Source organism: Sarcophilus harrisii, chromosome 5 (genome assembly GCF_902635505.1).
Source record: "Sarcophilus harrisii chromosome 5, mSarHar1.11, whole genome shotgun sequence".
Classification (NCBI taxonomy): Eukaryota; Metazoa; Chordata; class Mammalia; order Dasyuromorphia; family Dasyuridae; genus Sarcophilus; species Sarcophilus harrisii.
The window spans coordinates 191384733-191399594 of NC_045430.1; the positions used below are offsets into that span (position 1 = coordinate 191384733).

The following is a 14862-nucleotide window of genomic DNA, read 5'->3' on the forward strand; positions in this document are numbered from 1 at the left end:
AGTGCTAGCACTTCTGGACTAACTCCACAAAAACATCTAGTGGGAAACTAAATTGGGGCTAGCTGGGTGTGGCCAGAGCCTTAGCAGGAACCCTAGAAACGTTCACCATTTGTAGGGTCAGGTCTGAGTTCTGGAACCCTGAGAACCTCAGCTGATGAGGAATGCCAGGCCCAGTTGTACTGCAGGGATGTAACTCCAGGTGAGAAGGAACCATCACCCAGTAAGTGCAGAGGCAGTGGGGCAGGGACTAGCTTCGAACACTTGCTGGAGGGTGGAGCTCTTGACTTGGGATTCCTAGTCATAGGGGAAAGCTGAAGTGAAGCCAGAGGCACCATCCTCCCCACCCCAGGATCAAAGGTGCTTAAACTAATACCTCTTATTAAAAAAAAAAAAAATGAACTGACAAAGAAGAAAGAACTCCAGCATAGAAACATATTATGGGAAGAAAGAAGATTAGGGTTCATCTTCGAAGGAGGACACTGAAGTGAAAAAAGCTTTTACCCCAAATAGTAATGTGAAATGGCTCCCTACCCAGAAAGAATTATAGAAAAACTCAAAAAGAATTGAGAGACATTGAGGAAAAACTAAAACCATCCAAGAAAAGCAAGATGATTATGAAAAAAAGTTAACCAACTACAAAAAGAGGTACAGTGTCTCAGAGATGAAAATAACTTTTTGAAAATTAGAAATGGCAGAGCAGCTAGGTGGCGAAGTAGATAGAACACCAGCCCTGAAGTCAGGAGGACCCAAGTTCAAATCTGATCTCAGAGACTTAACACTTCCTAGCTGCATGATCCTGGGCAAGTTACAACCCCAATTTCAAGAAAAGAAAAGAAAAGAAAAGAAAAGGAAGGAAAGGAGGAAGGAAGGAAGGGAGGAAGGAAGGACCAAAAGCTGCTAGAATTCATGGAAAACAGGCATCCCAAATTAAAAGCTGAGACCCAGAGAGAAGAGGATTTGTCTAAGGTCATCATAGAGAGACAAAACAATTCTGACAGCCTCAAGAGTTAAAATGAAGAAACCATGCCTTGAACATAAAAAGAAAACAGTTCTCTTGTATGTATGTAAGTCTATTTGACATCTAACTAGCTTGGACACGTTTTTTCCTTGCTGCCTGTAGTAAAGTAGTTACTACCACATGACAAAACATAGAACTGAGAATGTGCTGAGAATGTGCTGCAGTTGTGAAAAATCAGTGTAAGAAAAACTTCAAAATATTTGACATAACCATATTTTAAAATGAGTGAAGCTTATGTGATGGGTAGGAAAGCAGGAAGCTAACAGCCAACTATCTGCTATGCCACAAGACACACACACACACATACACACAAACACAACAAAAAACAACTATCTTTTGTGGGAGCCAATGAAGGCAGTAGTTCCATAAATGGAAATGGTGTAGCCAAGCAAGAGAGTCTCAGTATTTTTCTTTCATATCACCAAGTCAAAAGTCAAGAAGACAGGGATTCAGTCCATTTTGGCCTTGAGCCCACCATGCCCAACAGACTCTTTTGCTGGATCACCATTTTTCTCTTTGGAGCAGGTGAGTTCTGGAGAATGAAGGAAATTCCTCCTAGGGATAAGAAATTTGGAGCTTTCCCTGGAGGATGAAGCGAATGTCTCCCAGCTTCTCTGTCCCAACTTCTGTCTCTTTTTCCCCTCCCACAGCTCCCACTGAAACAGGAGTCACTCAAACACCGAGATATCTGGTCACAAGGATGAAGCAGGAGGTGACACTGAGATGTGAACAAAATTTGGGCCATGATCACATGTACTGGTATCAACAGAAGTCACATAAAGGACCCAAACTAATGTTTTATTTTAGTTATGGAAAGATAAATTTAAATGATTCTGTTCCTAATCGATTTGATCCTATATCATCAGGGAATGGTCACTTGACCCTCAACATCCATACTGTGGAAGCAGAAGACTCAGCCATCTACTTTTGTAGTACCAACATAGTCACAGCCTTGCAGAGTCATCTCCAAGCTGTGCAGAAACCTCCTAACCCTGGCATAGGAAGAAAGGAGGGAGGGAAGTCACCACATCAAAATCTTGCCATAAACTGGGAGGTTCTAGAGGGAAGAGGAACTTTCAAACCGAGAGACTTCTAATAGGAGCTTCCAACTCTTATACTGATCTAATTAATACACAATTCTCGATTTCATCAGAAAATACCAGATTGCATTGGCAGGAGATCCTCACTAGAAGCATCCTATTCTCTTGAAATCAGACAGATAGTTCAAAACAAAAACAAATTGCATTTATTATACTATATTTCTTCTTATGCTTCTTTTTCTCCTTAAATGGATCTATAGCAGGAGGTGGGGACCTCTATTTAGAAATGTTAAGGAGTGTTTTTCTATCTCCTATCAGACTGTCACTTCATCATCTGTTAACTGAGTACTCCCTTTTTGTAATAACAGAGGCAGAACAATAACTATATATGAATGAGATTTCCTAATCTCCATGTAAAACACTTTGCAGACTTCAGCATCTCCAGTTTCCTTAATGCCTCTAGAGACAGAGTGTCATGGTGAAATGCAAGATCCAAGTAGCTTCTCTCAATAACATCATGGCCTTCTTTATTCCTGCAATTACCTGGAAACCATCCAACCAGAAGCTTTGATAATATCTTTGGATATATTCCTTCCATGTCTTTCCCCAACACATTTTGTTCTTCTTGGGGCACTGTTCTTGGGGAACAGATATGGCCCCAGTGTCCTATTGTACTTATCTTGCTCCCAAGCTTGTGTTGTTTAAGGTACCCAGCTGTCAATTGTGAATTAAATGAGACAAATAATGGGCATCTGTTTTATATTACTTTTTTATCTGATACTTATGTGAAACCCCTATAAGTCTCAATAAAAGACTGCCTTAGATATAAAGTATGGGAACATATCTAAAGATGTATGCACCTTATATCTGAGTTGATCCTTTGTCTTGTAGGGACAGGTTTCAATTCATTTCTAAAGGTGTTCTTAAACTGGGTTCCCTAATCTTATAAACAAATATATTTTTATACCTATTCCAATATTGGTTGCCTTTTTAACTATATGCATTTTATTTTATACATTTATAAAAACATTATGATTTTTAAAAAATAAATTATAATATATAAATATTCTGAGAAGGGATCCATTTGTTATTGTTGTTGAGTCATTTTCAGTCATGTCCAACTGTTTATGACACCATTTGGGGTTTTCTTGACAAAGATCCTGGAATAGTTTGTCATGTCCTTCTCCAGCTTATTTTACAGGTGAGGAAACTGAGCCAAACAGGGTTAAATGATTTGTCTAGGGTCATACAGCTAATATCTGAAGTCAAATTTGAACTCAGGTCTTCCTGACTCTAGGAGTGGCATTCTGTCCACTGATCCTCTTGAAAGGGTACAGAAACTACACCAAATGTTAAAGGGATCCAAGACACACACACAAAAATTAAGATAGTCTACTCTTGAATAAAAATTACACATAAATTTTTAAGCTTTAGAAATGATTAAGGCCAAAAATTAATTTAAAGTAGCATTGACTAGTTTGGGCCATCTAGAAAATTAACATGTCTCTCCATGTCAGTGTTCTGTTCAATAAAACCTTTTCTAGTAAATCCATCATGAGTATGCTCCATTGAATGAGATCACAGGAATCTTCTGAATCTAAGACCAGACAGTGGAACTTTTATGACCTTGGACTATAGGGACCAAAAGAACTTTAGTCATCCTTTTCAATGTAGATGTGTACTAATATTGCACTCCAGCAGATGGCGCCAGAGAGAAGCAAATAGCACAGAGATAGAACCGAAGACTGGCAAGTCTTTGAAAACCTGTTGCAGATAATTTGCAGAGACAACCAATACTCCAGTGTCAAACAAGGATGTCATACTTGAGCAATGTACAGCAGATGCCTCAATTCCACAGATTTCATTCTAAGACTCTCACTTAACATAATATCATCAATCTAGTCGCAATTAGGTGATCCAGTAGATAGAACACTGGGCCTGAAATAAGGAAGATTAATTCAATTCCAACTTTAGTCACTTACTAGCTATGTTATCGTGGGCAACTCAATTACTTATCCTCTATTTTCACCTGTAAAATTGGTATTATAATAATAAGTCCTGCTCTACTTCAGGTCCCCCTCCTCTGCTTTTGCCAGGTTGTGAGAATCAAGTGAGACAGCATTTTTTACCAGGTACATAGTTGTCAGTATACTTAATTAATGATTGTTTCCTTTCTTTCTTCTGTCCCCCTGATTCCCTAAGAATTATTCCAAGTTTTCAGGTGCACTAAAATTTTTCATTTTACAGGGTCTGAGAAGAATTTAGCTACTGCTGTTCCAGAGTCTTAGTCTTGTTCCCCAGATAGAATGGTCTTTAGTGCTTAAAACCCCCAATTTCATTAGGAACTAGCTCTAGAACTTGAGGATTCTGAGAACCAGTGCTGTCATAGTAAGATGCCTAGTACTGTTAGCATCTCATTCTTTCCTACATATGAATCATCATACATTCATAGCAACCATTCTAGAACCACCATAGTTGAAAGGACATTTATTAATGGATTGAAAAATTTCAATATAAATTTAAAAGTATTTAGAACAATAAGAAGTATATCTAAAAATAATAACCATTTATCAGTGCTTCTTACAACATAAAACACTGTGGTTCAGTTTTTAAAATTTTTTTTAATTTCAAACTTTTTTTCAGTCTTAAATTCTTTTCTCTTGACTTTCATCCTTCTCCATATATTGACAAGCAAGAAAAACAAAACCCATTACAAATATACACAGATTCTTCAATCTGCACTCTGAGACTATTTGCTATTTATTTGTAAATGGATAGAAAGTTTCATCATGAGTCCTTTGGAATTGTGGTTCATCAGTGGGTTACTAAGTTTCTCAAAATTTATATCTTCATAATATTGCTGTTATTGTATAAATTGTTCTTCTAGCTCTGCTTAACCATTTTGTATCAGTTCATCCAACTCTTCCAAGGTTTTTCTAACCATTGCTTTTATCATTTCATAATACAGTAATATTTCATCATATTCATATATCATAATACATATTATATAATAACAAAATATACATTGATATAACAATTCCTGAATTGCTAAGCATCTTCTCCATTTCCAATTCTTTGTCATCACAAAAAAGCTGCTATAATTTCTTGTATATATATATATACATATTCTTATTTTTTTCCCCTTTATCTCTTTGAGGTTATCTTTTTGAGTAGCAGTACTGCTGGCTCAAAGGGTATGTGTGGTCAATAACTTTTAGTTCTAAATTACTTTCCAGAATGTTGGACTAATTCACAGGTCCAATAATATTGAAGTACCTGCTTTCCCACAGATTCTCCAACATTTCTTCATTTTCCTTTTTTGTTAACTTAATCTGATGGGCAAAGGGTGGTATAAGTGAGTTGGTTCAATTAGAATTTTTAAAGTAATTAATGATTTGGATCATTTTAAAAATATGGCTATTGATATCTTGTCCTTCTCTTGTGAAAACATATCCTTTAACTATTTGTCAGTTAAGGAATGGGATTTTACTTGTATATTTGACTCAGTTTCCTATGCATCTTTTTTTATTGGTGATGGTAAGCAATTGGGGATAAGTCACTTGCCCAGGGTCACACAGTTAGTAAGTGTCAAGGGTCAGAGATTGGATTAAACCCAATACTCTTGTCTTCAGAGCTGGTGCTTTATCCATTGTGTCACCTCACTGCAATTATTTTCCCCCAATTTCTTATTTTTTCCTATTCTTAGCTGTTTTGGTTTTGCTTGTGCAACATTTCTAAATTTTAGGTAATAAATATTGTACATTTTATTCTCTGTGAACTTCTTTATGTTTTGTTTGGTCATAAACTCTTCCCCTATTCAAAGATCTGATAGATAAAATTCTTCCATATTCCATTAAATTGTTTCTAATAATATTCATTATGTCTAAATCATTTTGAGTTTATTTTGATATGTTTTGAAATATTGGTCTATACATACTTTCTGCCACACTGGATTTGAGTCTTCCCTACACTTTTTATTGCATTGTGAGTTCTCAGTAGCAGGGATCACAGGATTTTTCAAACATTAATTTACTCTGCTCATTTGTTTTTTAATATTGTATGCCTTTCACTGATCAATGTCTTTATTTCTTAACTAATTCTAAATTGTTTTGACAATTATAGCTTTGAAATATAGCTTGAGATTTTCTACCATTAGACTCCCTTCCCTTAAAAAATTGATTCCCCTGATATTCTTGATCATTTATTCTTCCAGAGGAATTTTTACTATCTTTTCTAGTTATATGAAGTAATTATTTATTACTAATTTGATTAGTATAGCACTGAATAGGTACATTAATTTAGGCAATATTGTCATTTTTATCATTTTGATTTGACCAACTCATGGGAAAATAACATTTTTCAAATTGTTAGATCTGTCGTTATTTGTGTAAAAGTCTTTTGTAATAGAATTCTTGTGTCTCAGGAGGTTGAATCTTATGTGTTTCATAATTTTTATAGTTATTTTAAGTGCAATTTCTCTTCCATATTTTTCTATTGGGTTTTGTTAGTAATATACAGAAATGCTGATGATTTGTGTAATATCATATCTTCCAATTTTTTTTTCAGTTTCTTAGTTGCCTCTCTAATCCTTTCTAAGTAAACTAGATTATCATCTGCAAAAAGTAATAGTTTTCTTTTCCCTTTGGTTTTTCTTATTCTTTACATTTCTTTTTCATGTTTTATTTCTAAAATTAGCATTTCTAGCACAATAGAATACCAGTGGTGATAAAGGACATCTTTGCTTTTTCCTTGATCTTATAAAAAAAGTTTTTGGCTTATCTCTATTACAGATTATAACTTTTTGCTTTTAAATAGATACTACTTGTCTGGAAAGCTTTTTATTCCTTCACTTTCAAGTGGGGGTTTGTTGTTCTTCTTGTTGTTGTTATTGTTTTTTAAATAAGAATTGGTATAATATTTTGTCTAAAGCTTTTTCTGTTGTTTTTGTTATCAAAAAGGTCAATTATTCTTATAATTTTTCTAATAATGATGTAGTTCTGTATTGTAGAATAATGTATAGCCTGGTCATAGGGTATGATCTTTAAAATATATTGCTATCATTTTTTCGTTAATATTTTATTTAAAATTTTTGCATCAGTATTTACTAGGAAAATTGGTCTATAATTTCCTTTCTCTGTTTTTGATCTCCTTGGTATAGTATCAAGATTGTATTTGTTCTAGAGAATGAATTTTGTAGGAATCTTTCACTTTTTCAAACAATTTATCTAGTATTGGAATTATTTTTCTTTAAATATTTAATAGAATTTACTTGTAAATTCATCTGGTCATGGGTTTATTTTGCCCCCTTTGGTAGTTCACTTATGGTTTCCTCAATTTCTTCTTCTAAGATGGAGTTAAATATTCTTTTTCTTATTCTCTCAATCTAGATAGTCTGTATTTTCATAAATATCTGCCCAATTTTTTCGGATTATCACTTTTATTGGCCTATGGCTATGAATTCACTTTTTGATTTTCTTTTTCTTTATTAAATTAGCTAGCAGTTAATCTACATTATTTTTTCTCTAAAAAAAAGCATCTGGTTGTATTTATTCAATGGCTTTTTTCATTTAAAAGTTATTAATTGCTCCTTTGATTTTCACTATTTCTATTTTGGTGTTTAATTGAGGTTTTTAATTTGTTTGTTTTATAGACTTTTTTAAAGTTGCATATCCAATTCATTGATCTCCTCCTTCTCTTGTTTATCATTGAGAGACTTTAGAGATAAAAATTTTTACTGCTTTGGCTATTTCCTAAAAATTTTGATATGTTGTCTCGTTGTCATTATCATTCTTGAAATTATAGATTGTTTCCATAATTTATTATTTTACTTACCAATTTTTAAGGATAATGTTATTGAGTTTCCATTTTAAAAAATATCTTTGCTTCAATTCCATGTGCTGAATGTAATTTTTATTGCATTATGGAACTTGGATAAACTCTGGAAGATAATGAAGGATAGAAGGGCCTGGTGTGTTATGGTCATTGGGATTATAAAGTTGTCAAATACAAAAGATGTGAACAGAATTTCAACCATAATGCCATGTACTGGTACAGACAAGATCAAGGCCAAGGACTCCAGCTCATCTATTATTCTGCAATTGAAAATGATATACAGAAAGGAGACATTCCTGAGGGATATAATGTCATTCGGAAAGAGAAGAAGTTTTTTTCTCTCATTCTGCAGGAATCTAGAACCAATCAAACATCTTTGTATCTCTGTGCTAACAGCAGAGACACAGAGAGAAAAAGTCAGTTCTTCTCCATACACAAACCTTCTTCAGACTCTACAATCCTGAACTATTGATTCTTTCTGTTCTCATTATACTTCCCCAACACAGGAAGTTATTTTTCTTATAAATATATATTGTGAGAGGGAAATTCTAATTATGACATTTTTATTATCCATATCCACAAAAGTGCTAATCTGATGTTTCAGTATGGGGAAGAGGTTTGTAAATATTCAGTGTCAATTGGTGATTGATATAGAAGTCATTTGTTAATTAGATTTCTAAGCATAATAGACCATGAACTTATTAGAACAAAGTTCAAAATGAACATCAAATCTTGAGATTTTAAAGATGAGAATACTCTGAATATGTATATGATTATAAAAGCTTTTTGCTGCCCCATTTACACAAGTTTTTGATTTGAAACATGAGGAATGAATATAGGGATAGATATTGGCTATGACTATCTCCTAGAGAAGTATAAATATCATAACACAGTTGACACTGAGGAAGTCAAAGAATACTAAAATTAATTAATCACTCAATGAGTATTTATTATGGGCCTAAATGCCAAACATTGTGCTTATGATCTGTACCACTGGAGCCAGTACCAACATTGATAAGATCATTCAACCATTAAAGTATCAAAATATATATCAGTATTTCTCAAAATGTATTACCTGGACTTCTGGAGGTACCCAGACTCTTTTAGATTATCCTTGAGATCAAAATTATTTTCATAATAATACAAAGATGCAACTTGCCTGTTAAAAATTCCTTCCTTTTCCAACTATATATCTATGTAGAAACTAGATTTTGTTCATATATACTTCAACTGAAACAACATATCACAACAGATTGAATGTAGAAGCTGAGATGGAAATCTAGTTAGCTTCTATTAAGCCAGACATTGGAGATATATGTAAGAAAAGAAAAAAAAAGAAAATCAATGCTACTTTCCTCATTTGGAAAATATAGTTTTAAAAATAAAATTATGATATTTATGTTAACATATATAGGTTTATTACTTTAAATGAATTAATAAGTAGATATATTTTTTAAAAAAAACAGCTTTAATTTCTAAGATGGTAAACCATTCATAGATATAACTCATATAAATAAAAACTCTCTAGCATCTCCAATATTTTTAAAAAAATATAAACATTTTCAAAAATGTAAAGGGCTTCTGAGACCAAAAACCCCCAAAACATTTAAAACTGTTACAGGAGATACAACAATGACCTAAGCACAAGACTGAAAAATAGATAGTAGAATGAATTTCATTTAATGCAGAAATATCACTGCTTCCTAATTACTATCACAGAAACATATACACACACACACAAACACACACACACACACACACACACACACACATGAACATACGCACACAAAACATTTTTAACCCAAACGTTCCTTAGATGATACTACCTAGCTAAGCATGATGAAACATCATATTCTTTGAAGAATCAAAATTCTGGGGAACTCAGAGAGCAATGGAAAAACCATGAAGTTCATAAGTAGACTTCAGTATGTGAACATTGAAGATTTTCAAGTAAACTGTATCATAAATTATGTCATCTAGAAAACATTATCAGAAAAAGGAGGGCAGGGCAGTGGAGTAGGGTGCAATGAATAGAGTACCATCCTGCAGTCAGGAGGACCTGAGTTCAAATATGGCCTCAGATAATTAACTAGTTGTGTGATCCTGGGTAAATCACTTAACCCAGGTTGTGTCTCCCCATCCCCACCCCCCAAAAGATTGATCAGATTTAAGAGTTGAGATAACAGACATTATTTCAAGTGTCCTATTAATACGCAGAAAACACTAAAAGATCTAAAGATTTGTTCCATAGAGATTCTATGTCATATTTATTAAAGGTCATGGACAAAAATTACATGCAACTAGGGAGATAAGTATAAAAAGACAGTCCCTTCCCTCAAGAAGTTTATATTCCAATAGGAGAAGACCTCACATAAAAGAGACCTAAAAAAGGTGTGTGAGTGGGGATGGGAAAAGTGGTAACCATGAAGGTAAAATGTAAGGAATCAGAAGCAGAACTGGAAAGGAATAAAGAAAAGCCCTCTTTTTTACTTCCTCAAAATGGAACCCTATAAGGAACTCCCTAAGGGGAGAAGTGGGTTGAATTACTGAGAAGTTGCAAAATTCAGAGTAACTTTAAACCAGAGAGATTCATAGGCTTTGGGGTCTCGGGATCATTTACACTCTTAGAAATTATTGAAACCCTTCCCAACTGCTTTATAATATGGGTAACATACTTTATTTATTTTATAATATCAATGTCTTAAAATTATTATATAATAGTTTTGATCTTGGGACTCTTTAAAAAGGATCTTAGGGACTTCTAGGGCCCCCAAACCACACTTTGACAACTATTATCCTAGAATATCTGGTAGGTTATTTTGTTTAGTTTCCTTTATTGCCAAAAAAAGAGATTTGGACTCAATTGTCTCCAAATCCTCTTCTAACTCCAAAATATTATCATTGCAATCAGATGCTGATGGCTAGTATAACAGGATTCAGGGAGATAATGATGAAAAATTGCCTTGAAACAATATAAAGGGCAATATAAATTAATACATGGTTATTTATCCTCAAACTACATATTCTACATTTCAACATTTCATCCATCGACATTTTACATTGTTTGAATAAACAATCTCACTCTTCATGTCTGGTTCATTTGTCCCCAGTCCATTCCCTTTCCCAAATCTTCTCTGAATTGCACTTTCTCATTTTCGCATTCTCTTCATATACTGATCTTTCCACAAGGGGTCAGTAGCATATTTTGAATCACTTGCTTTTGGTGGCCTTTATGGATAACTGCCTAAATTCTATAGAAGTATTTTTAAAGCATTTGAAATATTCAAGATGCATTATGGCATATTACTTCATGCAGTCTGAAGGCCAATCAAGCCAAGGTTTGTTGCTTTTCATAACATATAACAAATCATTGATTTTGCAGTGGCCATCTGGAATATTCTTCCTAACTACCTTCATTATCTTGTAGTTACAAGATTCACCTTCATTCATTTTTCATTCATTGTTCATCCTCCTTCCTTCCTTCCTTCCTTCCTTCTTTCTTTCCTGCCTTCCTGCCTTCCTTCCTTCTTTCTTTCCTGCCTTCCTGCCTTCCTTCCTTCCTTCTTTCCTTCCTTCCTTCCTTCCTTCCTTCCTTCCTTCCTTCGTTCCTGGATCCTGACTCTTTGTGACCCCACTTGGATTTTCTTGGCAGAGACACTGGAGTGCTTTGTCATTTCCTTCTCAACATCATTTTACCAATGAACAAACTGAGATAAACAGGACAAGGTGACTTGCCTGGGGTCATAAGTTGACCTACTTAATAAATCTCTGAGGCCAGATATGAACTCAGGAAGATGAGTCTTCTTGACTCCAGGATTGACATTCTATCCACTGCACCACGTGGATGCCCCCATTGGGTTATATGTTTTAAAAATAACTACATATGTGCCTACTACCATTTGCCATCTTTTGCTATTCCTCCAAATCCCTCACCCCTGAACTAGTTGTGGGATGTTGTGGCATCATTTCACTTTTGCCTGTTTCTCTTGTACACAGTTTAGTGCTTATTCTATAACAAAAATCTAATAAATGTTTGTTGATTGATTTTGTAAGGCAAGTTCTCTACTTCTAGTGATTTGATGTAGTCACAGAATATTGTTATGTATCATGAAGTTTAAATATGTTAGCAAGGTCTAACATGCTTTGATCCCTTTATTAGGTATGAAAATCTCTCAATCTCTCTGAGTCAAGAAGGAGTTGGCTGAGCAAACAATTTAATCAAAGTCCTTTGAATAAATTTTAAAAGTTGAATCCTAAGGGCTCAAGGCAGTCAAGGTTCAGAGAAGATGTGGAATGAGACCTGGAGGGAGGAAAGGGGAAAGGAATGTTTCCCTTCCTTCCCTCAACTGATTATCTACTGCACTAGCAGTAGATCAAGATAAACTCTTCTACAACAATAAGAGTTTGTCAGTTTGAGACACAATTGAAGGGTCAGAGCAACATGCTCAAGAAACACAGAGATATGAAATACAATCACCTGAAAGAGAAAGCAGCTTCAAGGGTCATGATCCCAGAGCCAGATAATGTAGAGGAGCAATCCAAGAAACCAAAGTACTAATTGCATGAACAGAAGCAAAATAGACATTTTAGGATGTTACACCTGGATGGCATTTTCTGACTATATCAGTTGAGTTTGGGAGTGGGAGGAGGTGAACCTCAGCTTTACAATTGGAACCAGGGAGGAAAGTTATGATAGAGAGTAAAGGAAAAAGTCAAAGAGAGAAACAGAAAAAAAAAAAAATCCACCCTTTGTTATTGTTATTCCTGCTTTGTTCCTACAGAGCACCTAGATAGAAACAGGAAATAGATGAAGAGTTTGGAAAACTGATCACAAATTTGTCCCAAAGATATGATATTTAATTTACAGGGGACTTAGAAGTAACCAGACTCCTGCTAGAGTTTTTCTTTCTTTATCTGCTCGTGTGTGTGTGTGTGTGTGTGTGTGTGTGTGTGTAAGTTTGTTGTCATTTGATTTTTTCTGAATTTTTGTGGCTCCATGGACCATATTATGATAATGTTGGGGATTTACCTGGGATTTACCTGGCAAAGATACTGTAGAAGTTTGTATTTCCTTCTCCAGTGGGCTAAGGCAATCAAAGCTGAAATGACTTGCCCAGGATCACACAGCTAGCAAATATATGAGAATGGATTTGAAGCCAGTTCTTTCTGACTCCAGGTCCATATATATTAGTGTGTGTCGTGTGTGTGTGTGTGTGTGTGTGTGTGTGTGTGTGTGTGTTAGGTTGTTTACAAGCATCCTAAAACTTAGTTTGCCATAGTGATACTTTCCTCCTCCAAAAGATAGAATTAATGAGAAATTGTACCTTGGCTAGTTTTGACTAAAAGGAGGAAATTGGTTGCTTTGCTGTGGTGGAAATAATGGAAACTTTAGGGGAGAATCATTGATTCATCATAGAGTTTGTGCCAAAAGGAAGGAAATGTAGCCATAGTCTGATATATGGTGTAGGTTTTGAAAAAAATAGATTTCAAAATGTTCAAAGGAAATATTGATAGAATCCCATGGATTAAAATATTTCAGTAGATATACAATCAGGAAGGATGGGAGATAATCAAGATGAAATTCTAAGCCACAAAGAAAAACAATTCCAATAGTAAGAAAAAAATGAAATTTGTCTGAAGAGAACAAAGTGGATGACTAAGAACTCACTGGGCACCTTAGGTTTAGAAAAAAATGAATAGAAATAGAAGCAAGACCAAGCAACAGTCAATGAACAAAACAGTGCCATGACCCTGAAAAATTATATTAGGGATACCAAAGCTTAGAATGAATCAAGACTAGTGAGAATGACTAAGAATAAAAAACCTAGAATTTTTTAAAAAGGTATCTCAGGAGAAAAGGGGAAGGCTAAATCAGGAATGGACCCTTTTCTCCAACCAGATGGCAAAAGGATAACTGAGAGAAACTGCTTATTTCTTATTTTATTGCTCTTTGGTTTGCAAAGGAAGATGTACTTTATATTGGAAAAGACAGAAGAAAAAATGACTAACAGATTTGCTACTCAAGATAAAAAAAAAGGAGAAATTAAGATATTAATTGAAAAATTAAAATCACTAGGCCTAGATGAAATTTATATATTTGACTTCTAACAGAAATGACCATTGTGATTATTGAGCCACAATTAGTGATATTTGAAAGATCATGGAAAAAAGGACATTTGGAGGTACCAGTGGATAAAACTCTGAGCCTGGAGAAAGGAAGGAAGGAAGGAAGGAAGGAAGGAAGGAAGGAAGGAAGGAAGGAAAGTGAAAATCTGAGTTCAAATCTGGTTTTAGACACTAATTAGCTGTGTGATTCTGGGAACATTACTTAATCTCTCTTTGCCTTAATCCATTGAAGGAAGAAATGTCAAATCTCTCCAGTGTCTTTGCCAAGAAAATTTCATGGTCATTATAGTTAGTACAGCTCACAAAGAGTTGGACACAATTGAACAAATTATTATTAGCTATTATATGATATATAAATGTATGTAATAAATTACATGCCTACATATTTACATACATATATGTATATGTGTGCATGTATGCAGAAATGTATGTATATATGCACACACTAATGTGCATGTGTACATAAATACATAAATACAGGTATAAGGCAATGGAGGCTGAGGAGAAATACAAGCAGCTAGGGATGCTGCTTTTAACAATACGATGTTATTTTAACTTAGTTTGGAGATGACATTTTAACTTAGTTTTGAAAGAGCTGTGGATTCCAGGAGGCAGAAGTGAGGACACAGTACATTCCTATCATGGGAGATAATCTGTGTCTTGACAATGTACAATCTAACCTCTGTCCCATTTTGAAAATTAGGAAATGAAAGCTCAGAAAGTAGATATTATAGCCTGCTTCAACTCATAGGCATAATAAAATATGCCCCACCCCATATGCAAATACAATTTTTTTAACGAATCTGAATTTGAATACCAGCAGGCTTCCAACTCCTAAGTCATAAC

General features: G+C 34.5%; 1 gene segment (V, D, J or C); it reads left to right on the forward strand.

The window, feature by feature from the left end:
* Nucleotides 1–1451: 1451 nt before the first annotated feature.
* LOC116419540 lies at nt 1452–2114 on the forward strand. The segment is given in 2 exon segments: nt 1452–1543; nt 1669–2114. Coding segments are annotated over 2 exon segments (495 nt in total).
* Nucleotides 2115–14862: the final 12748 nt, after the last annotated feature.